Source organism: Ammospiza caudacuta, chromosome 7 (genome assembly GCF_027887145.1).
Source record: "Ammospiza caudacuta isolate bAmmCau1 chromosome 7, bAmmCau1.pri, whole genome shotgun sequence".
Taxonomy (NCBI): Eukaryota; Metazoa; Chordata; class Aves; order Passeriformes; family Passerellidae; genus Ammospiza; species Ammospiza caudacuta.
Window position 1 is genome coordinate 39,223,157 of NC_080599.1, and position 27,530 is coordinate 39,250,686.

The window sequence follows — 27,530 nt, forward strand, 5'->3', positions numbered from 1 at the left end:
AACACATCCACTTACATTTGAAGGTGCTCACATGCTTTATTGGGAATTATAGAAGGCACCAAGATCCTCTATTAATATTGATGTGTAAAAGCAAACATTAAAGGAGTTTCTGAATGTTTTGGATGGCTCATAAGTAAAGTAAAATGAGGAAGTGAAACTACAGAACACCTGTTAATTCAAGAATATGTTTCCTGGGATCCAGACTGAAAAGGGGGGAAATAACAGAAAACACTACATACAAACTAAATTTACTGAAAATATGTGAGAAAAAAACCTACAAGGCAAAAAGTTAAGTGGCCAGCATCACAGTACCTAACTGGACTGCCTCTCTTCTTATACAGAAGTAACAGGAAAATCTAGTGCTCAAGACAGTGTTCAGTTCTCCTCCTCTCTCCCCCACCCATACCATGACAGCTGAGAAGTTTACATCTCCTCATTTTTTTCAACCTAGCCACTAATAAAAGAATTTAGAGGTTGAAATACAAAAATACAAAAAATGTTTTTCTTTCTTGCTTGAGGCGATGGCAAGTGGTCCAGTCGGCTTACGGTGAGTGTCAAAACAGAGATATTAAAAACCCCTCCCCAAAAACACCCACACAACCCACACACATGTGTGTGCCTCACACATGGGCAGAAGGGAGACAAGGAATGACACAATGGAACGTTTATCTGCCTCTTATCTTTCTTCTATCCTTGAGACATTCTAGAAAGGAGGAAGAGGTTAGCACCAGCAAGATATTTAGCAAGTCTTCCTCAGAACACAACATATTTAGATGCTCCTATCTCAAATAATATAATGAATAAAAGGCCTGTGCACTATTACAGGCTCTGAAGTGATAAAACAAGTCAGTCATCCTCCTGTGAGAGAGGAGGGGGAAATAATTAAGGCCAAGGTATAGCCTGCAGAGCCAAGATTTAATTTTTTAAAGTAGAGGAGAGGAAGGGAGAAAAGCTCAGAAGTTCTCACTGAAATAACTGGTTGCTCATCACTACTCATCTAGGACCTGCATGCATAATATAGACTGTGCACCTCAAGTTAGACTTTAAGTTTTAAAGTCTTGGCTTCTGTCTTTACATGAGGACTTCTTTAGTGTCTCTGATTATAGCTCTTCTTACATGTGAACTTTCTTTTTGTGAGAACCCACCCTTCTTGCCTAACCACACAGTGCAGATGCATCTAAGCAGTTTCCCACTGCCTGCAGCACAATGCTGGGCTCACACAGCTTTCACTGCTTCTCTGCTTTTGGTAAAAGCACAGACCTGGTCTGGAGAGCTGTCCCTGTGTGTTTAACCTACCTGCTCACCATCAGCCCACAGCAGGCTTTTCCTTTAACTGGCCTGCCAGCTTCCCTCCTCAGAGAGGGCCTGGAAATGCCAGCTTGTGTCCTCCAGAACACAATGTTTTTGTCAGCTTTTTGCTTCCTGTAACTGAGCTTTTTACTGCAATTTTTGAGAATCAATTCCACCTTCCTGTCTTCAGAATAAAGTGTCATGACCAGGTAGAGCAACATGAATTTCCTTCCAAAATGCATTCTGTGTGGCCAGGTACAACCCACCCAAACAGATTTTTTAAAATTCTCTGTTAAGTGTTTTTCTGGAAACCCACATCTTTGATCACTGCAGTCAAACAAGATGGTTAGCTTTCATTCATTAAAAAAAAAAAAAAAGTAAGCAAGCATCAGATGTTGGGGGAAAAAAACTGAAATATCACCTAACTTAAATAAGGTCCTTTACATGCTTTCCAAAAACCTCACTTTTGATATTTAAGCACTCAAAACTGCAAAGCTACAAATCAGAGAGACTTAGCTGAAACTCCTGTGGAGACCAGTATCATTTTTGCTGGAGAAAGAACCAAAGGGTCAAGCACACCACATATGCCACAACATGAAGCTGCAAGAGTATGAACTGCTGGTGGAATTTCAGTCAGAACACTAAATTTCCTGCCTCTTGTCATTGAAAGCCAGGCCCCCTTGTGTGATTTTAAATGGATTTTTTTGGTACGTGCAGCACATCAAGCTGTGTTTGGGGCTGAAGTCTTTTTTCTTTTTAAAAGACGCACAAAAATATAAGGTTTCCAAGGAAGTCATATAAAAGTAAAGAATATGTACTTTGTCTAAACTTCTGTGAAATAGCAATGTGTCTAACACAATGAAGTTTTTTTTTGTTACAAAATAATACATGAAGCCTTAAAATTACAACATAAGGCTTAAACGGTGTGACACTTCCTAAAAACCACGACCATCCCCCTCCCTTTTCTGCAAGTTTCTTAAACTCTACTTACTTTGAACAGTTTCATTTACTTACTACATGTACCATGTTTAGATTTGATCTTGCATCATCAGCCTGACTCAGCTGTCACACACAAGGTACACATAGGTACCAGTCTGCAACTCTTGAGCTGGTTGAACAAGCTCAGTGCAAGTGCCTACAGAATCATTTCAGCAAAAAAGAGACATCTTGATGAGGGTACTCATATTCTTTTGACCTTCACTCAGCTTTCTCAGAGTTGTTAACCTATACCAAACTGTCTCTGAAAACTGAATTTTAACTTTTATTGCTTTATCATACACTCTCTCAAAAAACACAGTTAGGGCAGACATCTCTCCACTAATCCAGTACAGCTGGTTTGTCTGGCACTCTCCAGTTAGTCAGGGCATGGCTGCTTCTGGAGGCACCTGTGCTTCTTGACAGGATCAAGGGACCAGGAATGGTCTCTTCAGTTCTGCAAACTGGGATGTGTCTTTCATAGGGAGATGCCTCATGTTGAGGAGAGAGATGCTGTACTGCTCTGAAGAGAATAAAACCAGAGGAAAAAGGACATTGCTTAGAAGATGAAACAGTACAATGCCTTGCACAGCACTGAGAAAGGATGAGGTAGAGCTGGCTGTCAAGGCACAAACTACATTTGCTGAGAGCACATTCAGCCACTTTTTATAAATTGAACTGAGAACCTAAGTGAAATGCTCCAGCAAAACTGAAACTGACAGTCCATATGCTGTGAAGGGTGCAAAAAGAAGACCAAATATGGCTCAAGTGTTGACAAGTATTTTTAAAATTCTATTATGAACAATCAAGAGATGAAAGGAAGTGTCGGCACCCAACCAAGCTTATAAAAAGAATTATAACTGCATTTCAAAATGATCAAAGATGTAGTAGAAATCATTTTGCAAGTGACAGAAACAAGTAAGCCCAAGGTCTATATGTGCTACCAAACAAATAACTTGTCAGATACATACACATATCCATGAAGTTAAAACTCACATTTATATAACTCCTTTTTCTATAGATATATCTTTAAATTATTATACCATAATTTAAGCAAAAGCTAAAGATTATACTTCGAAGAAAGAAATCCAAAGCACATCCCAAAATTTTTCACTTGAAAGGATCAGGATTTTTATAACTTCAAAATTATATTGCTAGAGATTTTGCTATCATCTATTGCTAGATGGTTTTTCATCTTATAAACACATTCATATTGGAATATAAACAGAAGCTTCCTAATTTTTCAGCTGTAAGACAAGTTCCTATATTCCTTTCAGCAGGTAGCTGCTGCATGCAACAACAAAGGTGATAAAACTTTGAGTTTCCCTAACTGAGTCCTGGTGTTCATGTGCAATGAAGCAGAAAGCACAGGCAATAGGTTTGTCTTTCTGTACCAGTTTAGTTGGTTGGGTTTTTTAACCCCAGAATATTAAGTCAATATTCAAATGTGCCAGTAGGCAGGCACACAGTAACAGCTTTTTGCATCTTGTAGGTTTGCCTTATCTCTATTCACCACAGTTTTTATTATTTTAATAAAGGATTATAGAATTAACAAGATATTTAAAAGCACTACTAACATGCAACAATTTTTCTGTGGTGAGATAAGTGATTTTTCTTAAAAGCAGAAATATAAAGGGCCATCAAGATGATCAGGATGGAGCACCTCTCCTGTGAGGAAAGGCTGAGAGAACTGGGATTGTTAAGGCTGGAGGAAAAAAAGGCTTCAGGGTGACCTAATTGCAGCCTTTCAGTACCTGAAGGGAACCTACAGTAAAGATGGAGAGAGACTTTTTAAAAGGCCAAGCAGGAATGTTTTTAAACTCAGAGTAGGTTTAGATTTAGATCTTAGGAAGAAATTCTTTGCCATGAGGGTGGTGAGACACTGGCACAGGCTGCTCAGAGAATCTGTGGATGCCCCATCCCTGGAAGTGTTTAAGACCAGGCTGGATGGGGCTTTGAGCAACCTGGTTTATTGGAAGCTGTCTGTGTCCATGGCAGGGGAATTTGAGCAAAATTATCTTCCAAGGTTGCCTTTCAACACAAACCATTTTGTGATTCTATGACCAGCCTTGGCAACCAGCCCCAGCCAGCCCTGCTTGAGCAGGGAGGTTGGACCAGGTGACCTCCAGAGGTCCCTTCCAGCCTCAACCATTCTGTGATTCTGTGAAAAAAGCACTATACAGATAGCAAACAGCCCTAAGAGACATCTCATGATCTACTAATTCTAATTTAGTGCTGGAAAAAATAGTGCCAATGAAATGGAATGATTTCTCACCTTTTACATTACAGACCAGTCTAGTCTTCCTAATACCTGAGCTATTTCCCCATTCTGCTTTAAACCCTATTTTTGCTGCCATGACCTTGCTCTTCTCAGGCCCTACAGTGATTGCTCACACAGTCATTAATGGGGAGAGCAACCACTGCTGCATCAGACAAGGTCACCATTACTCTTCTCTAGAGGTCAAATCCCTGGGCTCTGGTGAAAGGTTTTCTGTTGACCCTGAGGCAAGTACATGCAAGGTCTAACTCTTAATGACTCCTGTAAGGGAAAAGCTAAACAACCCAAACAAGCAAATTAACAGAGGAAATAACATAGATATGTGCTGGCTGGACTTCCAGTCTTACAACAAAAGCAGCAAAAAAGGCAAATAAATAATAGCAACAGATACTTCTAGTTTTATACCACATAACCATTCTTGTCATTGGAGCATATATTCCTGGAACCAAATTTATCCAGGTCTAAAACTCAAGTCCATTACAGGAAAGATACAAAATAACCATAACTTAGCAGAGGACTCAATACCTCTGAAACTTTCAATAGGGCTAAACTTATTCTTCTGGTGCTTGAGTTTTATACCTGTGGAGGCCCAGATTGCCTCTGCAGCAACTTTCCAGCACTAGCACAGCACCACTGAAAGCATTCCTCATTCATAAAGGGAAGCTGTAGCTCCAATTAATGCTACAAAAAGTATCTGAACCACAGAAAAAGAGGATAGAGCCTGCAAGCAGAGGTTTATTACAGCATTAATCCACAGGTCATGTTATTCATTGGCTGAGAGATCACAAGGATAAATTTAATCTGCAGAATTTCATGCATACTTTGAGTTCTTTTTAAGTTTAAACCACAGCCCTTCTGCTGCATCCTACAGCCAGGAAGCATTTAAAAATTCTGGCTGTCAGTTGTTGGAAGTCATCTGAAAGATCATTTGTCATCATTGCATGATAATCTTTTTTTTTAAAGTCACTCCAAAGTAAATGCCCTCTTTACACTCTTCTGTATCAAGACTCATTCCCCTAAAGAAAAGATACTTAGAATTAACAGGTGTATTCTGTATCTTCTGAGGTGTAAACAGAAACATCCAAGGGAAAGCTTGCACCATTGCTCATTTGTTTCTCCAGAAAGTCAAAGCAGTGACCAGTGCCACAAAACCATAAAACAATTTTACATACTGCCCAAGACCTTCATACATTCAAGGAAGATGCCTCATGTATGTAAATGAGACCAAACTGGAGCAGAATTAGGTCCCAAATCTGAGAAGAGATAAAGGACAAAATTATCTTTAGAGTTCTCCCACCCCTCTGCATTTTTCCTCCTCCTTTTTCCAATACTTTTTTCCAATACTTCAGTCAGAAGGACCATATAAAGTGTCTAGGAAATATTTCAATAAGCAAGGGGAGGTAATGCACAAGTATTAGTAAGTACAAGATATCAAGGAATACAAACGGATCTGGGAGCCTCTACTCAGAATGGCTTCATTGAACACATCAGGTACAACCTATCTAACATGAATTCAAGGACTTCCCTAATAAACCTCTGAATTGTTGGGGTTTTTTAGAAACTGGACAGCAGTATCCAGGAAATAAGTAATATTTTCTAACAGGATGAAAATGAGAGTCCTTTAAACTCTTTTATTTTTCTACTTGGTGCTACCTTAAGCACAACTAATTTTCTCTTCGGTTGTCTCTAAGCTCAAGCTTACCAACTTCACACCACAGCTATTCTCCTTGTTTTGGGTTATTTTTTGGGGCTTTTTTGAGAAATACCACCAGGAACTAAATGTCAGCTGGTAAACAGGTAATACCTAAAGCAGGAACAATTCCTATGCTGCATGAAATATTTGCAGAACCACTGCTAATAGGAACTACAGTTCCAAAGACACCAAGTTCTCCAGAGCTGACAGCCTACTGCCAGCACCAAAGCTCAGTTAAATATTTGTAGTGCTACATGAGTAAAACTCAAGTTACTCAAACAGTATGAATCACACTGGTGGAACAAAAGTAGGGATTAGAGAGTCTTACATGAGATGAGGAAAGGAGGGAGCAGGGAAGGAATGGTATTTCAGGCCTTTTTAAAACTCTCACAAGTGCAATTTCCATCTGGAAGGCAGTGTATGACTACATACATTTACTACTACAATTTTAGCTGTAGCATAGAGCTTCAGAAGAGGAGACCTAAGTGATGTCAGTCTGGTTTTCTCCATTCTAGAGTCAAAGGCCCTCCACAGAAAGATAACCAAGAACTGAGAGGAGGAAAAAAGAAAGAAGAATGAAATACTTTTAATTATTTACTCTGCTTGTGAAAGGCTGTATATCAGAAGAACCTTCCCACTTTAAGAACTTACCTTCTAGTCCTTGTAAAAGGGCAACTCAGCACCATTGAAACAATTCTGAGATTTTTAAGCTTTCAATATTTTTTCTTTCTAGTTAGTGCTATCTCCAAAAGTAAAAAAGAAAAAATGCTAAAAAAGGAAGGTCTCCAAAATTCTGAAACTCCACTAATTGCATTTATTGTTTACTCACATTATTGCTGTTGAGAAGGAAAGCAAAGAAGGGAAGTTCTCAGTTATGACCAAAGAACTTACTGAAAACAACCCTCTCTCTTCAAAGGACATTGGCATTTTCCTCACAGCTTTAGCACTTTCCCCACTGCCATATGAAGCAGCCCCTGAAATCCATGGCTGCCCAGCTACACCGAGTGCTTCTGATCCCAGCCCAGCTATCTGCTGTGCTGTCACAGGTTCCATGAGTCTGACTCTGCCATTCACCAGCAAGGACCAAGTGTGAAAGGCTTCAGGAGAGCATCTCAGGCAGCTCTCAGCTCCCACAGCTGCTGGCTGAAACAACTCTGTCCTACCTCTCCATCACCTACCACACACTCCTATCACACTGCAACAGCCCTGCTCTCTGCCTGAGAAAGTTCCACTGCATGTCAGATCCCACACTGAGCAATCAGACTGTGGCAGCAGTGCATTTGCACACATTTTTACTATCACCCAGTATGAATTAATAGTCATAAAACTTCTGTTGCAACAATTAACTATTGTCCCTGAAGCACTGCAATTTCAAGATATCCCAATCAACACACAATAACTTTCCATTCCTCACCTTCTATACACACAACTGCCAAGGCTTTCATTTCCTTCCAGAAGGAATTATCAAGCTGTATGATTCATTCTGTGCATATATAAATATACATCTAATTATAACCAGATTTTAGCCTGCCCTGTCTCTCAGAAATTCAGATAAACCTGTTTAACTGAGTTCAACAAACAATTCAGGATCTGCAAGAAGGGATTAAGTGGCTTTTATATGCTAGACTTTATGCTGCTACCTTATCTGTTTCAGTATAATAGCACAGGCCTATAAAACATACAACACACAAATTTGTTTGTCTTCCACCCAAAATGGATGTTTGCCCATGCAGCCATTCCATGATAGATGTGTATGGGATAAAATCATACACAACTGCTATTGAGCCATGGCTGCTCCCCATGGCTCAGGCTCCATGTCCCCTGAGCACACACTGTCTGTCTGCTCACCTGGCAGCAGTGCTGAGCTGGCCCCTCAAAGCTCTGCAGCATCCCATGCTGACACCAGAGACTCTGCTACTCTGCAAGTTTCTCCAGACTTATGATAGTGCTGTGTGCCAGGAAATGGAAGTGAAGAGAGTTGTCAGATTAGGAAAGTGGCTGGAAAACACAGAGAGGCCTGAGGGAAAGGCTGAAATTAGTTTGGAGAGGCATGTGAGTACAGCAGGAAGCACTGCAGATCCCTGTAGCTAAAGAAACAAACCAGCAGCTTCAGATGAAAGATGAATGCTGAGAAAGGAATAGCCAGTTTCTGGTTTTAGAGAAAACAAGCATGGCAAATCTGTGCTCATGAGCTCAGCATTAGTGAGGCAGTCTAATGCCTGCCAGCTCATTTGGCTGATACACCCATTAAAGCATTTACTCTGCTTTCCTTAAATGTTTCTTAACTCAGTGCTTGCAGGGATAGAGGTCCTTGGCAGCCTAAGCTGTTCTGTCAATCTAAGGATATTGAATTACTGCAAAAGAGGCACATACCATAGCTTCTGGCTTGAGAACTTAAAAAAAAAATATTGGATTATCAAAACTGATAAGACTGTGGATTCCGAACAAGGCCAAAGTCCTAGTGCAGTCTATAATTAAACATTTCCATTCTTATTTTGAAAAAAAAAAAAACAAAACAAAACAAACAAAACAAACAGAAACTGCCTCTTGCTCAAGAGTTTTAAAAACAAAAGCCACTTGAGACAGGAAAATTAAATCAACACAAAATGCTGCCAAAAGGGAAAATCCCAAGGCATACACAGGATCAACACCTTCCTCAGGCAAAAACCTGCTCTGCATGATCTACCCCTGTGTTTAAGCCTCCTGTACGTGTAAACATGCAAGAAAAGAAATCTGTAATGCTTCAAACTCTGCCTTCCAATAACAAAGTGCTGCATATTCCTAATGTAGCCCCTTAACAAGCTTACAAAAATCCTCAGTGCTCTTCTAACACCATTTGAGGTTGCCTTGGCTGTTAATAGCACAAGTTGTCTAAATCCAGTCACCAAACACTTGGCACAAGTTCTCAACTTCTTCTGTTATGGAAACACGGACATATATAAAATAAACATGATTTCCCATCATGCTGCCCTCAGACATAGGCTCTAAGTGGTGCTGCATCCCTCATACACAGGCATATCATCAACTGCACTCTCAAAACACAAGAAGGGATAATTAAACTCATTACAGAACAGGTCCAGCACAGGCAATTGCCAGAGGATTCTCCCTGCAGTGACTCAGACACCTATTGACCAATGGGCCTCTGAATCAACAGTTTCATCTCCAAAGAACTGAAACCCTGGCAGAAGTTCTGAGCACTGGCAGTGCCAGGCTGGTGTCAATTATGCAGAGCACTGGGAGCAAGGAGACCACCATGTGGACCACAAGCTGAAAAAAGGCACAAGACAGTGGCCAATTTGTTTATCCTCCTGGGCTATATTTGAACTGGTGATTCAACCTGCCTGTCTTACTAATAACTCCTTCAGCTCTTCATTTCAGCCCCCTTCTCCAACCTCCACAAGCCTTCAGAATTCAGCTATTACTCTACACACACTTGAAGATGAAAAATGCTACTACTGTTGCCAGAAAAGACAATTCCACTACTTGGAGCATATACAGCTTTTTACTTTTAAAAGCTCTCTGAAATCAAAGAGTAGCTATGTTACTGGGCAAAATTGTGTGTGGATTCCCTACAACATTAATTTCTGTCATTTTCCTATTGAAGGCATTAAATGCTCACTTTTGTCCACAGAAGCAGTAATCACTAATTACACTTCCATAATGTCACTAAAGCTATTCTGTTTCTCAAAATGTTGCAGTAAACTTCTTTTCCTTCTTGGTCTCAAGATGCTTCAGGAATCTCTTCTGTTATTCTGAATTGTAACTATAAAAAGTTATTCTTTGAAGTCTTTCTTAGATTTATTTGCTTGCCAAGAACTCAAAAATAGCTGAACAAAGCAGCAGCTACAAAGTTAGCTCACTATGAGGAAGCATCTGTGCTGTTTTCATTTTCTTGGCTTTTTGGGTGGGGAGGGTTATTTAAATGGTAAGCAACTGCTGTGAAGGAAGGGGAAAAAAATAACCAAACAAAAAAAAACACATTGAGTAAAATATTCCGAGTTTTAGTACAATAAAGCACTATGAAGCTCCACCTCTTCTACAATAATGTTCAGTGAGTGGAATGGCTGTTTCAATTTACCAGATATCCAAAAGAAATCAGCAATAGTGTTAGCAAAGCCTGCCTGAATAACTTGATCAGCCATCTTAGGAATGTTTCCTCTACTAAGCACACGGAGGAGAAAAAAAATCCAGAAAGAATAAATCAAATAAACTGTCCCTCTCATGGCAAAGTGCTTGCACTCCTGCTGTATCTTGAAATTTCTGGAAGTGCCTTTACCTTTGCTCCACCAGACATACAGACACTGAAACAGAGTGCATCTCTGCAACAGCACCTAGAATGAGAACTGCAACACTGTCACCCCAGAAGGTGAAGAAATTCACTGCCCACATATGTGCATCTTTGCCTCAGAGTGGCATCTGTAAGTTCCAGAAAGTGATGGTGACACATATCCTGCTAATTGGCATACAGCTCCTCAGCCTCCTCATTTTACAGCAGTCCTTGGCAAGCACACCATACCAGGAACCTGCTTACATTGCTAATTAATAACAGACTTGTCTTTGGGAGGGTGGGAAAGGGTTAATCTTTTAATTGAGGAGTTCCTACAAAACAGAAGTAAATAAGAAACATTAACTTTACCAACCATGAGTTTCCTTTTAGTCTGTACTCAAACTAATTCAACAGCATTTTATTGATTTTGACTCTAAACAGGCAGCACTATTCCTAACAAGAAAATATTCTTGTTTTTTCTGAGCAGTACAGGGGGATTTAACAAACAACACAATAAAGCAGGGTGGGAACATATGAATGGAAACTTCAGCTTATTTGATACCTAGATCTTGGGCAATGGAATAATTCCTTTTTATGGGACCCAGATTAAGCTGTAATATGAAAGTGGGAGGGAGTGAATACAATAACGACCCAGCTGAAACGTTATTGATTCACTTGTGAAATGTACAACTGGAGTATAAATGAGACTTAAATACAGTGCAATGTCACTGAAACAATATTTAGGGGCAGCTCAATGGTAACACACATCTCTCATTTAGAACATTATCAGTGAAGTTTTATGTTCTTACTGTGATTTTTTTTTTCACCTCAGTAAGTGCTTCTGAGGTGAAAAGACATACAAGGGCTGTGAGTGGAGTTCTGAGGGCTGATTCTGCAACCTTCCCTTAACATAGCAAATAGTGAGTGATTAACTCACCAGTTCCATAGAAGAACCTTCATTCAAGGTGAATGGCAATTGCAGGATCTGTCCTGAGAACTGGATATTTCATATTCAGCATGTATATTATGAAATAGTCTTACCTCAGTAAGAGCGTGCAGCTGTCCTTTATGCACACAGACACCCATAAACCTACAAGAAACAAGAAAAGAAAAGTGGTTTGGGCTTTTTTCCCCCCCCTTTTTTTTGTTCTTTAAAAAAACTTATATAGGATCCACCAAGAAAGGAGGAAAGAAAAAAAAATTTCAGCCTCACAGACACTGCATACCTCACCACTGATTATTTAAACATCTCAGTACAAAGAAACATCTATCTACACTACAATATCATTTGAATTAGCAGTTCCAAGAGAGCACAGGAGACAGCTCAACCTCAAAATGGAAAGTTATTAATTTGACTACAAGCAAAGGACAGCATATAATGATTTATGCAGAAGGGAACAGTCTCAGAGTCCTATTTTAAGGAAGTTTAAGCCTAGTAATCCACTGTTAGTCTGCATAAACAGAAAATTACTTCCCTTTGCATTTTGCTGTTTAAGCATAAAGATGTTTCTTCCTATCCCATTCTTGGCCACTCAGGAATATGAGGGCAATGTATACTTCCCCTCCCCAAACTCCTCTTTCCAACACTTGGACAGAAGCAAGTTTCAGTAGTATCCAGTACAGACACATTCCACAAGTGTTACCTACGCTGCACAATTTTCAGACTCCTGCTGTTAACAGTAATGATTGCCACTCTTGGTTTCTCTGGAAAGCAACAGAATATGCCATAAACAACTATAAGCTCATTTTTACCACCATACAAGCTGAACTTAAAAGTGACAAAATGTAAAATTAACACCACTAGCAAATATCTCCCATTAAAAGTTCAGTAAAGCTGCAATTTTAAACACAGTTCAAGTGTTCATTCTTTATATATTAACTAACTCTCAGTTTTAGCATTTAAATTTTGGTCTCAGCAAGCAAAACCTAGTTGTCTGTCATTTCCATAACATTCAGAAATTTCCATTTTGCAAGTAAGAGGTAGACAGGTATGATCTCATTAAATGTGACAGGAATGTTGTGGACAACAACTCAAAGGAAAAGGACCTTTTATATTCTGAAACACTTCCGAATTTAAATACAAAATGATGCAAGACATGTAATGCTAGTTCAGCTAAGCTGCTTTTGAAGAAATGAATGATCCTCACTGTTCTCTTGTCTAACAGCTGACTGGTAAATTACAAGCAGCCAAAGCAAAATAATATAGGTAAGGTCCTTTGCATAATCTGAGCTGTGGAAATCTGTTTTTATAACCCAAGAAGTAGCAAGGCTTGAATTAGAACTTCTACTGCCTGCTCTTACCTCAAACACTCAAACAATACTCCCTGAATACAGGAATTTTAACTTGAGAGACACTGAAAATCCAATTCCTCTTGTTTAAAGTAGAATCACAGGGCATGATCAGGCCCTCAGGAGAAAGGGAAGCTTCTTTTAGATGTAGCATGTACACAAAGCATTGCTCAGAGTTTCACTTCATACAGCAATCAACATACGAATAATTTTGTAAAGAAAATGACAAATTAAACTTCCTGAGATGAAGAAATCCAGACTTCTACAGAACATAAATCTATTTCTTAGTTCATTCTGAAAGGCTCCAGAGCTATCAGGCAGGGTGTTAATGGCTTTATTCACAAGCAAAAATGGAAAGTACACAACTCCAATATATTACTTTCCCTATAAGACAACTTTCCAAAGCACTATCTTCTCTATCAACTACACAAAGTTAACCTGCTATGGCAATATTTTCACTCAACAAAAACTGAGATTAAGTAATTTAAAATAATAATGTTTTCATCTGTTCTGGTCAAGGGAAGTCTCAATAGAAACATATTTATTACCTTTGTGAACCTATGCTTAAGGCAGCAAAGACACATTGAATCAAGTCAGCAAGAGTAAGAGTTTAAAACTTCTCACATGCTTAGGATTTCTGCTAAGAATCAAAAATCAAAAAGCAAAGCTCCATATCATGATCTCATGGAAAAAAAGCTGGACATAAAGAGACATTTATAAACCCCACATATTTAGAAACTATTACCCAGGAAAAGAGAAACCAAATACACTGATAAAGACAGAATTAATGAGCTTACAAGCAACATACTGAAGCCATTTAAACTTTGTGTGAATGAATCTCAGTTTTCAGGCTCTGGAAAATAGATTGATAGAACAGACCTCTGGCAATCCAAATTTCTGGAAAACTTCTGCTTAGCTGTTTTATCAGGCAATAATAAGCCACTTGGTTAAGCCAAGAACTGCTACAAGACATTGTTGGAAAGGATTTTCACTAAAAGACAATACACCCAGCTGCTACTGGGAAATACAATTACCAAGCAAGATTTAACATGGTTTCAATTTCTGAGATTGCCCCAGATGAGATTCCAAGCTGTGTGGATAGGAAGCTGACATGCTGGTCCAGCACAGCTGAGATTATTCCTGTTGGCTAGACACACTGTCTCCTGAGCCAAAATGTGCTTGTAGGTGAACTTCAGCAGAATGTCTTGTCAGCCAAAGGTTACACTTCCTATAAGCATTTTGAGCTGGAAGGAGCTCCAATAGGCCAATCATCCACAAAACAGGAGATCATTTGCAGATTTAAGGAAGTTTATTTTCAAGACAGTGTATCTGGCCTTATCAGCAAGCTGAAACACTTCCAAAATCTGTCTGGAAAAATTTTCCTAGAAGCTGCAAATAGAAAGGATGATACTTGAGTCCACCCAGCTAAATACAGTGCAGCACATTTCCACTACCAAATGCTTTCTAACAAATGTCAGCAATCTATACACATGTTGGAAATCTCATTTTATAAACAATCAATCAATCTGGTAAACCTGTCCTCCTAAAGAAAACCAAGAGAAGTCTGGATATTTCTTAGTCCTTCACAGTGGTTACACAAACTACTTTCAGTTCAGTCAGATGGCAAGGGAGAAAATCCTGGACAAAAAAAAGGGAGACTAAATACTGCAGCTTCAGTCTGAAATCTTTGCCTTAATTTATCAAACAAAACTAATATCCAGATCACACAGCTTCTGTGGATATCCAGACACTGAACACATGCTTCCAGTTAAAAGAACTTCACTGGGACACATTCCTTCTCTGTGGATAAACCTGGGGCAGCTACAGTTCAACAAAAGAAATTGATGCCCTCAAAAATTTACTGCTTGTATGAGAAAATTCAGCACTTTGATAACATTAAAGAAAAGAAACAAACCAAACACACCAATGCAAAAGCCTCTAGTACAGGCTCAGTAACAGAGACAAAAGGTCAGGAAAGACACATGCTTTTTTCATTGCACTGACTTGGAGAAGGAAGAGGGCAAATAAAAATATTAAGTCTGCATTAAGGCCCTCCTTAATGATTTAGGAGCCATGCTAGATTAAAAATGTATTTTAATTTTTCTACACTTGCATCTTGATTCTAGAAGAGGTAAGGCATTTAACCTATAATTTCTGTAACATATTACACACAACGCATACAGCCTCTCTTCTGCTGCCTTGTACACTGTTTTTCTAAAATACTCCTTTTTGATAACCACGTTACACAAAGAGAAGAAAAAGCAATTTTCTTTCCTGTTAAAGCACTGTTCAGTACAGGACAAAGGATGTTAAAAGACAAAATCCATCCTTCTGGCTATTGTAACAAAGTCCATCACAAAGCAATTTTACCAAAAGGAAGGTTTGAAAGGATAAAACTACACACAAAAAGAAATCCCTGGTATTGTGTTCCCAGGGCGATAGATTTGTCTCGAAGGGGATGAAATAAAATTCTCCTTGAAAGGAGTTCATGGAATATGCACACAGTGTGCTTATTTGTGTGCTGCACACACAAGAAGGTGGATTTAATCAATGAGTCAATCTGCCTGCATGCTCACAGCCAAACATGCAGCAATAACTCCAAGTGCTCCCATGAGAATGCTTAAGACATGAGCTAAGACTTTCTGTGTACAGAATGTTTTAAATTAAGTCCCCAAGGTACAGATCACATAAAGAAATACTTTTTCATGCAAACAATAGTGATATTAAAGACTGAAATTCTACCTCAAAATTGAAGATACACCAATTTAAGAGACAGCACAAGAGATGGAGAATCATTGGTAGCACACCATTTATATGAGAAAAACACATCTGTAAGATATTACAAAAAAAAAAAGCTATCAGGTCTCTCAGGCTGTAAACTGAAGGCTCCCAAGCTCAGGACACAAGGATGGAGATTTCTTGAGTCCTTTCCAGACCAATTTTCTTACTTTGATTTGGGTGAAAACTCATGACTACAGCAGCACATCAGCATTCAGGAAAGTAACAAAATGTTAGAGCACATCTACCAGCATACACCAGACCTTTCATAACCATGGTGCTTGATCTAACCCAACCCTTGAACAGCACTGCCCTTTAAACAGGACACAAGCTAATGAAGAAGTGGAGAAATGTTCCAAACTCCTGTTTTCCCTAACCCCAACAATTACAGTCTTGCTAACCTGTATTACAGTGGCTATAGTAAACATCACATGGTACAAACCCCAACCTCAGCTCACTTTTCCACACCTCCTCTCACCATCTGTCTGAGGGAAGATGTGATAAAACCAGCACATCCCACAGCCAAGGCAGGAAGAAATGTAGATAACAAGAAAAGCATTTCAATTCTCCATGTTTAAGTTGTGTGCAGGAGTGAGATGGAGACAGGAGATGAGGTTGATGGAAGAAACAAAGAAAACACTCCTTGAACACCATTTGTCTGCCTGCCCTCTCCACTCCTAAAACATCCCCAACCTGGACCCTGGGGAAAAACCAGCAAACTAAAAAGATAAGCAGGTCTTACACATAGTTTGTTATAAACACCAGACAGTGACTGAATAAAAAGCTATTACATTGTAGATAACACCTACTCTGCCTCTAGAATCACATCTGCTAGCTGAAATAGGAAACAAGAGGAAGGGAGACAAAAAATCTCCCAAATCCCCTACTTTTTGCCATCTTGCCTGTGTAGCTGCAAGAGCTGGAGTCTTCTATTCTAAAATATCCTTAACAGACTGAAAAAGAAGTTCTACTTTCTGCCAAAATAAATCCTGTAATAGAGGGTAGCCTCTCATTTTCTACATGGAAAATACATTAGAAGCTTACATATATACATATATTTGACCACTGGAATCTTTATGATCCTACCATGGGGACGGTAGACTTACTGGGGGCTTGGTAAGTGAAAACTAAAATCTTCACTTACATCTCTCTTCTAATCAAGATGGATCTATATGGCTGGCCAAGGGCAGAATTTAAGTGCAGAAATACTGAAATGAGTGTGGAGATTTAAAGCTAGCCTTTTGCTCCATGGCCAATAAAGCCTGTTGTTTTTAAAGCCTAAATACCCAGATCAGTAGTTCACCAAGTAAAACTGAAACTCACCAAGAGAAGCTGAAACACCTTCACCCAATTCCATCTCCTCAAGATGTGCAAAAGCATCAGTAAGGCAAAAACACAGACACACCTTTAGGTAATCTCTACTGAGCTCAGGAATGGAAGGAAGTCAGCAACTACTGACAAACTCACACTCCAGAAGAGTGACCAGAGTCTGGATAAAAACCTCAAAAGGCATCAGTAACTCTGAAAAGGAGTTGATATGGACAGCACAGAAGGAAAAGCAGTTTCAAATAGTCAGCAATATTATTAGTCACATCAGTACAATCAACAGCAAAAGTACCAAAATCTTCACATTAACATCTTGAAGTTAACTGTGGGCACATGGGAATTGACAGCTTTTAAAAAGCTCCTATATATTTTAGAGCACAGGCAAAGGGGTGGGTTTTTAATTACCCAAAGGTAATGATGATCCTGGGCTACCAAATGCACTCCAAGGATGAAGAAATCTCTTCTTTCCATAACACAAGTATATAAACTACAGAAGAGCTCTTGGACAAAAACACTGATTCAGTAACAAATCTGAGGTATTACTCATCAGGATGTTCAAAAACACACTCCCCAGCTTAAGGAAGGTTTTAGTGTACTGAAATAAATGCCTCATTGCTGAATCTGACATTTGCTTTCTAAAACATTAACTTGCTATCCTACTCATGTGGAGATGGTTTGAGAGCAGATTTTGGAGGCTGTAAAGCCAGTATTTATCCAGTTCCATAATTCTACAAGCCATTTGATGGCAGAGCACCTTGCAGCCCTCACCTGGTTCAATTAACCACTGCACAATGTGATCTCAATGTTTCAGCCTAAGAACCCATTACTATCCATACTGGCTGGCAACAGGGAGGAAAGAAACTTGTTTACAGTGCAAGTTAACAGTAGGCTGCCCCAGAGCTCAGAGGAGATGAAGAAGCTCAGAGATGAATTATGTAAAAATCAGAGGACACCTTCAAGGCATGTGGAGGAAATCCAGTGGCTAATCAATGGAGAAGTGATGCTAGTGACAAAACACCTTACTCAGTAACATAGAACAGCTTCAAAGGAAAGAAATTAGGTGAAGAAAATATTTAACAGCAAACTGAGATAGCTCACAGCCCCAGGAAAAGTTATATATTAGAACTTCTTTGAAGAGGATGTTCCCTTTGAATACTATTATAATCTTAAAATTTCCAAGAATAATCCCAGAAAATGTTTCAGTGGGAACAGGCTGCTGTAGAACATTTTCCTAAAAACCTCTCAGCAATACAACTCAGCTGCTCTTATCTGACAGCACAATGTTGTCAAACAAGCAACACAACCTCTCACCACTTTAAGGGCAAATTAGCATTAATTATTTTTATGTGTTTATAAAGTGGGAAACAGCTGTTTCACAAGACTATCAGAAGCACTAATGATTTACACATTTATGAAATCTAAATAGAGAGGCTTGCATGTGTGTGTTTATATAAAAGTATACACAGACAGATGGGCAGGTAACATTTAAGAGGGACAAAATCTTCTCCCAAACGCAAAGAAATTGAAAACACTGCAGTGAAATTTAGACAAAAACTTAAATGACACATAATTAACACATAAAACAATAAAGTTACCTCCTACACAGAAAAATAGTAGTTTTTACTGTGTACTGTAATTCAGTAAAAAACCAACTAAAACTAAATACTGTTTTCTCATTTGAATTTCCTGTAGGAATAACTCTGCTCCCTGTAGCAAGGGGACTTAGCTAACAGATAAGAAAAAGGCAGTATTTTACCAGAGATTGCTTTTTTTTGAAGAAGCCTCAAATCAAGCAATTCATAAATCAAACACAGTTTATTCTTCTAAACAACCTGTGCAAAGATAGACCATTTCTATTTAAGTAATTTATTCTGATGTATTCAGTCATATCTGCTTATTGAGCACAAAAAGATTTCTCTGCCAGTCCTTGATAATTACTGGAAGAACAAATGAAATTCCTTTTCTGCTTCATACATAAATCAATACATTCTTGTTCTTCCTTCAGGACAATCTGTGTAACACTGCTGATTTCAAATTATTCATAGGCTCTAAGGCCAGAGGGGACCAGCACATCACAAATATGATCTCTTTTACTTTACAAGACACCTAAATTTCAGGAGTCACTCAGGACTGAGCACAATATTTTTTATTCTCAGCAACACCTCTGTAATCCCATTCAAGAGGGGGCAGGGTTATATATTTAAGTACAACTGAATGCTTTTGGCCTGTCAATATATCCCTTTCCTACTTTCCCTCATCTCAACCCAAATTAAATTATTGGTTTTCAAGAGAGCTGTAGAGCTAGATTTTTTTTTAATAAGATTTACCAACCACACAAAGTTGATAAAGAAACTGATGAAGTGTACTGAGCTCGTTCTGATAATGCCAATTTCACTTTGGAAAGTTTCTCTTTCCACAAACATTTTTAGAAAATTAGCTTTATCAGTCCCAGAGTCATATGCTGCTTATCAGAGGATTCAGAAAAAAAGGAAATGAAGGAAAAATGTGGGGAATCAATAGAAGACACAATTAATGACCCTGAATTCTAAATAACCAGATAGATAATATAATTTAAATTAAAAATATAAGAACAACAACAAACAAACAGAAGGAGGAGTTGCTTGGAAAGCACCTCACCTTGGAGCACAGAAAACAGACTAGGAATTGCATTTAGGGATAGATGACTACAACACTTGAATAAATACATTATGATAAAGCCAATAAAAGTTTACAGTGAGTAAGAATTCTTTAAATTCACAGGTTTTTGAGGTCTTAAGAAAAAGAATAATAGAAAGCAGACACGAAGTAATGGAATGCTCCTTACAGATATTTCAAAAGCTTCTGACATTTATGTGTCCTCATAAATACTGAAGGAAACACACAGGATATTGATACAAATCAACTGATGAAGACTGAGATAGGATTTCAAGGATCAGAACAATCAGTTATAAAGGATTTTAGGAATCAGTATTATGTCTGTACTATGTAACAGAATGGTGAAGAAAAAGAAATTAAGTAACAGCGTTCACTGTATCTCCAAAACTTTTCAGAAAGAACTGAGATCAGAAATGGATCCCAGGTGTGAAACAGCAGCTTACAGAACTGTCATTTGGGGCACTGTCATCACAGCTTCAAACTTCATCATGTTATGGCTTCAGCCAATTATGTTAATTGCTTGTCACATCACCACAGAAGAGAAACCAAGACTAAAATGGTTTAAGGAATAACAAGATACACCTTGGAACATCTTGGATTTGCATTTTGTAATCTAATGCAAAGCAAGAACTACCCTTTTCCTTCCAGGAGCATATAAATTAGATTAGTTCAACTCTAGCTTCTTTTCTTCGGTCCTTCTTTTCCCACCTTGCAATACTGCAATAAAAAAATCCCAAAAACTAGGAAGCAGACCTAATACTAGGGAACAGCTATGGCATTTTGCATTGTTTAATTTTAAGGTTAGTAACAGTAAGTTAAATGAATAGTGTTAAATTTGCAATAGCTTAAATTCACAACAAGAAGCCAAATTTCACTTTTCATATCACTTTACTGATTCATTAGAAATTTAAAATGTGAGCACCTGTTTTTCTCTGACGTAAGTTACTCTTTACTGGCAAACTCCAGATACCAAAATTATATCCATGTTTGGGTTTTTTCTCTTAAGTCCTCTTCTTCCTCCCATTCATCTATTAAATTAGCCATTGATCCTAACACATTCAGAACAGATAAGCCTACAATAAAAACTACCTAAATAAAAATTGGAAAGAGGAGAGCCCTACTAAAGACAACCTATCTCTAGATGTTTCAGAAAAAAGCCAGTGTACCTTAAGATGTTCGGATGTGAGAGTCTATTCATAAGTTGAACCTCTTTCAGCATGTTTGCTCTGTTGCTGTTCAGTGTGTTCATCTTCAAAGCCATTACCTGGTCTGAAGTTCTGTGCCTTACCTATTGGATAGAAGCAAAAAATGGTAAGAATATGAAATGAAAGACTGAAGAACCAGTATTGCTGTAGTGCAATGTAGAGATCCTACATGACAGGAGTGATCCATACACCAATTTCTGCAGCCTTTATCCCAGAGATGACTTTCTAGAAGCATACTACGCAAATGTGAAATGGCATTTTGCTCTTCTCTTGCAACTCATGATGACAGAAAGCTTGAGAAGTTGAAAAAACCCCAACTATCAGCTCCTTAGTACAAGTGAAGGAAGCCATCTGTTTGTACACAGAGAAAAAGTTTCCCTCTCCAAGACCTTTGAAACTTATTTTCATTCCACCCATATCCTTTCTTTCCCCCTGCAGAGGTTGCTGTCATTGTTCACAGAATGTGTGATACAAGGAACTGTTTCTTACAGCTACAGGCAGATTTTGGAGATACTCAGTGTTTACTTCTGAAAACAGACTATGATCCAGGGCACTGAAAGCATTCCTGCCAACCCCTGCTGCAAAGCAGAGAGGTTCCTGCACAGGAGATCACCTCACCCAGGGTGGCAGCAGTGGCTGCACAGCATCAGCAGGAAAAAGAGGATTTCTCTGGCAACTGCACAGTGCCAGCACCTTGTTCAGCATGACTTTCCCCAGGCAGAAATGCAGGGCTGTGGCCATTTCTAACTTGCTACTCAAACCAGCCCATCTGTCAAGTGTAATGTAGATGTGTGCTCCTATTAGAAAGGAGCTGTCACAATAGTGAAAAGCTTGCCAAGCCTTTGAATTTCCTTGCAGTTGGGCATTCCCACACACATACTGGTAGTATTCATGGAAATTCTGTTCCCATTTTCTTCCTACATCAGTACCTGCAGCTCATAAATAGAAAACATGCATTTCTCAAAACACTGAATTACCCCCATGGCAAATTCATTCATGTTATGGAGATTAGCTTAGGAACATCTGTGTTACAGGAATTTAAGACTCATCAGCTTTCTAATTTAAAACTGAAATCAACATTATGACTTAGGTACATACAAACTACCTACATTTTAAACAACAACAGTCTGTCTGCTTTTATTTCAGAAGACTATTCATCTTTTCCAGTAAGAGGCTCCTTTAGCTGTGATATGTTAATTACAGAAAGAAAAACTGAATCCATGATAAGCAGATGCAAGAAGAAAATGAGGTATGGGTTTTGAAGGTAAGGCTCCCTCCCTGGCAGTTCTGAGGCAGTGAGTGATACCTATTTTCAAGTTTTATTTGCACAGCACTATTTGCAAGAAGAAGGGGCATGTTTAGCTGAAACATTGTCATCTAGACACAAAGCCCATCAATTCAGCACAGAGATGTACAGGGAGCAAAGGGTGTCATGTTTCAGGTGTGTGTCTGGCTTAACACTTCTACATTGCCTCTTGCCGTCCTAGTTTCAGGTATAGGGTAGCACTGGAAACATCCCAGATGAGTGTGATAAACAACATCGAGGCATTGAGTAGAAAAAAAGCCCTCAGCTGCTTTTCCTCCTGCTTCCCCTCTGCTTATGTACAGAGCTCCTCAAATGCCTCACCTACAGTCACCCAGTAATCCCAGAGCAAGAAGGATCAGGGAAAGGGGGGGGGAAAGAATACAGAACCCAGCACTGAGTAGAAACCAACAGCAAGTTCACAAGCATGGCACTCCTCCTTTCTGTGGTAATATTGGTTTTAAAATAAAACTGGTCAAACTACAGCTTTAATGCATTACAACAAGATAATGTAGAATCATTCTCCACACAACCTGTCTTGCCAGTTTGGCATGCTTATTGGTTTTAAGCAGGATGATTGCATGTTAAGTTGATGAGGTTTATTGTTACTTGCTAGGTTTCTTGTGTCAGTTGTGTACTTTCATTAACTTTTAATTTTATCCAGCCAATTTGAATGAATAAACTAAGTTGGACAGGTCAATGTCTACGCAGAGCCTTTCAAAACATATTTTAGTTATACCTTAGTTTTAGTAGAAGTATACCTTGGGTTGGGGGGAAAAGTTTAAAATGTTTTCACAGACTCAGAAAACTTCAACAATGTAAATTTAAATAAAGAAAAAAGGACTATGCTTTGAACCTATACACAGCAGCAGCTAAATCAACACACTTCCTCTGAGACAAAATCTTGGGTGTTGTGGTGGAGTAATCTGGGGTTTTCAGGGAAAAAAAATTGAAGTAAATTAATTCCTACAGTCAGAGATGCTCTCAACAGAAATGAGCTTTCCACCAACACAGAAGCTTCAAAGTCTGCCAAAAAGGAATGAATACAGGTAGAAGGTGATCAGGAACTCAGATGGAATATGGTCTTAAACAGTATTTGCCTTCTCATTAACTCTGCCACTTATCTCTTAATTTCTTGCCTATTCCTATAATTCATTCAGTTTCATGCCAAATTTCCTGCTCTTTTGCCTCAACTCTGAAGTAAAAGCAGAATTTATCACAGAACCTTTTTCCTTGTTCAGATTGCTTTTCTTAAGCTAAAGAAACCACAGGAAAGAAGGTGGGTAACTTTTTGGGTCACTGCATCCCGCATGCTTCTTGGATTTTCAGGTCTGATATGCAACAAGAAGTGGTCAACAAGTGCTTCTCAAAGGTCTGACTGTCCATAGCAATACCTGCACATGCAGACAAAAATGAGCTGCTTTTACAAAGACAAAACTTTTCATCCTCTGTTTTAGGCTATCCTGCAGTCTTTCCCATCTTGAGAGACTGAACAAGGTTTGGTGGCAGGGGCAGTAGGGTTTTCTTTTGTTTGTTTTATAAAATCATATTCCTCATGCTTGGAAATTTCTCGAGTTCATTACACATAGAGCAGCAGAGTCTGTCCAATTATCTGGTCTCTAAATAGTACCCAACATTGCACTATGCTTTGTTTCACTTTAAGAACAGAGTAAAGTAACACCAGCAATTTTAAGTTCTGTATATTCTTCTGATGTTGGAGGATGTATTTCTACAAGATCTGACAGAACAGCAAAATTCTGAATCAAACCAAGGGAGAGGGGGAAAAAAGGGACTCTTCTTCTCTTGTTAGTTATCCTTTAAGCAAGGAGGAAGAAGCAGAACTGGAGGTGAGAGTGCATCTTTCTCAAGAGGACAATATTCAATATTATGAATAAAATCAACTATCAGTTTACAAATTATGGAGCACAATTTTAATCACCTGGAATACACCTAAGACTAACCATGTTCTCTCCTCTGAAGCACAACTGGCAAATAGCATTGCTATGGCAAGAACAAATTGACAACAAGGATCTGACAGGTTCTGTCTTTAAAGTCTCAGTCAAACTGAATTATCAACGTGGAAGGAGCTGTCAGCTCTGCCCTCCATGCCTACTTACCCATCAGTCATCCCCTAGACAAAATTTGTGTCTCTCCTGGCATGCCTTGCCAAAGCCCTGCACACTATTTAGTTTTAATCCTTCTTCTCCTTTCAGGCCACCTCTGTGCCATAAAAGCATGGAAGTCATGCTTCAACCACCTGACTCCAGAAGGAAAATTAGTAAATATTTTGGCAATACTGCTGATCCAATTTAACATTTGTTTACAAGGCAGTTTGCCTCAGGCATATGCCTGTATACTCAACATAAACAGGGATTCACTCATGCAGTTCAAACCTCTCACTGATGCAACTTGCAGGCTGCTGTGAAGCTTTCAAAGCTGTTGACATGATTATTAATTATGACTCCTTGCATATCAGACCAAATAACCTTTCAGCAATGTCTGGATCATGGCTCTCTGTTTAGAAACATTCTGACAATCCCACAGCTGCTTTGCTCACACTTGCAGCTTCTCCGTCTGCTTACCTATGTGTGTGACTCCATCTCCAAGGTCACAGCAACCAGATATTGCCTCCCTGTTTTATTGCTGACAGGCAGTTAAACTGTCCCTTTGCACTGTGATTCTCCTAGGATCAAAGCACTTTGGACATTGACCTGGCTATGGTTACCTGTGTGGTTCTGCTCACATCAGACCATGTTCTGATCCTTACCCCTTGAGGAAGTAGAGAAGTCATGAATACAGGTAAAGAAATAGTGATGCATTTAAAGGAAATCTCATAATAGTGATTCAGCAGGGCTCACATTCCAGAGAAGTAGTCACAATATGAAGTTCATGAGGATTATCATGCAAAAATTGGTGGGTTTAATGTTCAGCTTGCTGCTTAGCTGTAAAGCTCTTTATAGTTAAAAAAATTAAATATAATTTAGATTATTATTTATCTATTACATCATATACATCTGTCAGGGTTCTCTAAAAATCCAAACATTTATGTTATTTCTACTTTTTGCTGGACTGAAGGGGAGGTGTTTTTAAGCAATAGCTGAAATCTAGCCTGATTTCATCTTTCACAAAGCCTTTTTGATCTGTGTTCGCTGTACCTTTCCAGGTGGCCCTGGAATAAACATCTGAAGAACATTTCCTAATACTGATATTGTAAATCTGCCAACACAGCTTTCAGCTGTGCTCCTAGTTTTTCATTTCATTTTCATTATTTTCCAAATCATCATTATATAGCTGGAAGTATTTTGTCACAGTTCTCTTCCAAAACTTGATTTAACTGCTTTCCAGTTTTTCCTTACCTTCCCCTCCTTCTGGCATCCAGCCTCACTGCTTAAATACATTTACAGATCTTTACTTATGCAGCCTACTCCATAAAATCATGTTGCTGCTCTAACACACACCAATTTTTTGTTCATTCTTTTACACACCATGGTCTTCATCTGGCCATTTCACCTTCACCTTTGCTGCCATGTATCCAAAGCACCATTTTTAAAGTAGTCCCCTCTGGTCCAAATATTTCACCTCCCTGGCATTTGCTTCTCTGTCTTAATTTGATTTACAAGTATTTTCTCTTTGATGATAAGAGATGAAGACATTCCCTTAGCTACCATTCTAGGCCATTTGCAGTACATGTTTTACACAATTTAATTTTGATTGACTGAGTTAACAATAAAGCTTGTGAGGCATGTGAGATGAAGCAGTAATCACTGTTAGAGAGAAAAGGCTTCATCATAAGAGTGCCTACCAAACGGCAGGAAAAACTCTTTTACAGGGAAGCAAACCAGCAATTTGGCTCTGATACAAAATTTCTCTCAAACACAGACTATTTCCTTCTTCCTTGCTGTGACAGCAGAAGAAATATTTTAAAAAAACATAGGGTCAGCTGTATTTTATCCAAGTCAAGTCAGCAAGTCATCACACTTACAGGGATGCATATTCACACCTTGAGGGCGAATATGTAAGAAGAATGCCTTAAATCTATGGTTGATTGGAAAAGCTCCCCTCAGCAAAGATAAACCTGTTCTTCAGCTCAGATCATAGTGCTTATAAGACTGTTTTCTGAAAAGTTTTTCTTAACATTAAAACGTACCCACTGTCAGATACACATGCTCATGGCAGTCACGCCTGTATCAAATCAAAAATTTCATATCACTAGGAAAATTTGCAATGACAAATAGAAGCTGAAAGAAATACACCAGTTCAGATAACAGTGAGCTGCTCTGTTGATGTCAGAGAGTCAGATGGGTTGTGGCTGTTTTCAGAGCAGTAATACAGAATGTCACTATACTACAACTTCTTGCAGCAAGAAGAGAGACATGCCAAATGTAACAAAACTTTGCCAAACAGAACTAGTCAGCATGTGCTACAAGAGCTTCAGCACAGGTTCAGAAGATCTACAGAAACTAGGCACAAAATAAACCCCAAAACCTTTCAAAAGTCTGGCAGTAATTGTGATTCTACTAATTTCTAATGCTAAAAAGAGTTGAGAGAAATACACAGAAAAAGCTGGAGACTTTACCATTTTCCCTTTAGTACAAAAGCTCAGTCTTAGTCAAACAAAGGTCCTAATTTGGTAACTTTAGTAACTTTGAGCACCACCAATTCAGCAAAGAAATATTCAATTACTAGAGAATATTCCACACCTACGGTCAAATTATCCTTTTTTTCCTCCAAACTAAAGTGAACTTCTAATCAGTAATACAGCAGTACCATTGATACTTTGTAAATCCACTTGTGAGCCAAAAAACCCTAAATTTTTCTTTTGTATTTTGTTTTTCTTCATTGCCCACTGTAATCTAGAACCAGGGTCCAAAATAGAGCACCCTTTTATTTTAAACAAACCATTTATTGATAGGAATCTGTGCACATATCTCTGCCTCTGCCATTAACTTGATCCCAATCAAGCCATAAAGGCAAAAAGAGACTACAGTCTTATTTTGAGAGAAAGCACAAATTCATCAGAGGACTATTGTTCCACAGTTTGAGATGAGAAATAAACAGGCATAGCCCAGGGTGGAGAAGTTGACTGATTTTGTAGCCAGTTCAGCAGAATGTAACCATATAAACTTTCCTCTGCAATCCAGGACCTGGAACACAAACAGTGGATGAGCATTGCTTTACCACAGCCTCAGCCATGTACTTTATACCTGAGTAATATTATAGTCAGGGAAGAAAAAGAAATAATGAGTTTGAAGTTCATAACTGAGAGCTTATTCCCAATTTTCAATGTTAACTATTCTCAGCTCACTGAGCAGCCCTGAGCATGCTACTCCCTTTTCTTTTGTTACCTAACTGGTCTATAAAATTGAGGTGATATTATCTACCTGCCAGAAAACTGGAAGATGACATCTGCAAATGACTGCTGTAACATCCAAGGATAATAGATAATCAGATACCATATCTCTGTTCCTATT

The 27,530-nt window shown here is 38.7% G+C and overlaps 1 protein-coding gene across 1 annotated transcript in view; it reads right to left on the minus strand.

Annotated features, from left to right (window-relative positions):
- TESK2 (testis associated actin remodelling kinase 2) overlaps nucleotides 1-27,530 on the minus strand; it is a 76,148-nt gene that overhangs the window by 30,361 nt on the left and 18,257 nt on the right. Inside the window, exons 3-4 of the mRNA XM_058808290.1 lie at nucleotides 20,718-20,839; nucleotides 11,545-11,593 (exon numbers count right to left, since the gene is read on the minus strand). Coding sequence (XP_058664273.1) covers nucleotides 11,545-11,593; nucleotides 20,718-20,839 — 171 coding nt within the window. The remainder of the gene's footprint in view (nucleotides 1-11,544; nucleotides 11,594-20,717; nucleotides 20,840-27,530) is intronic.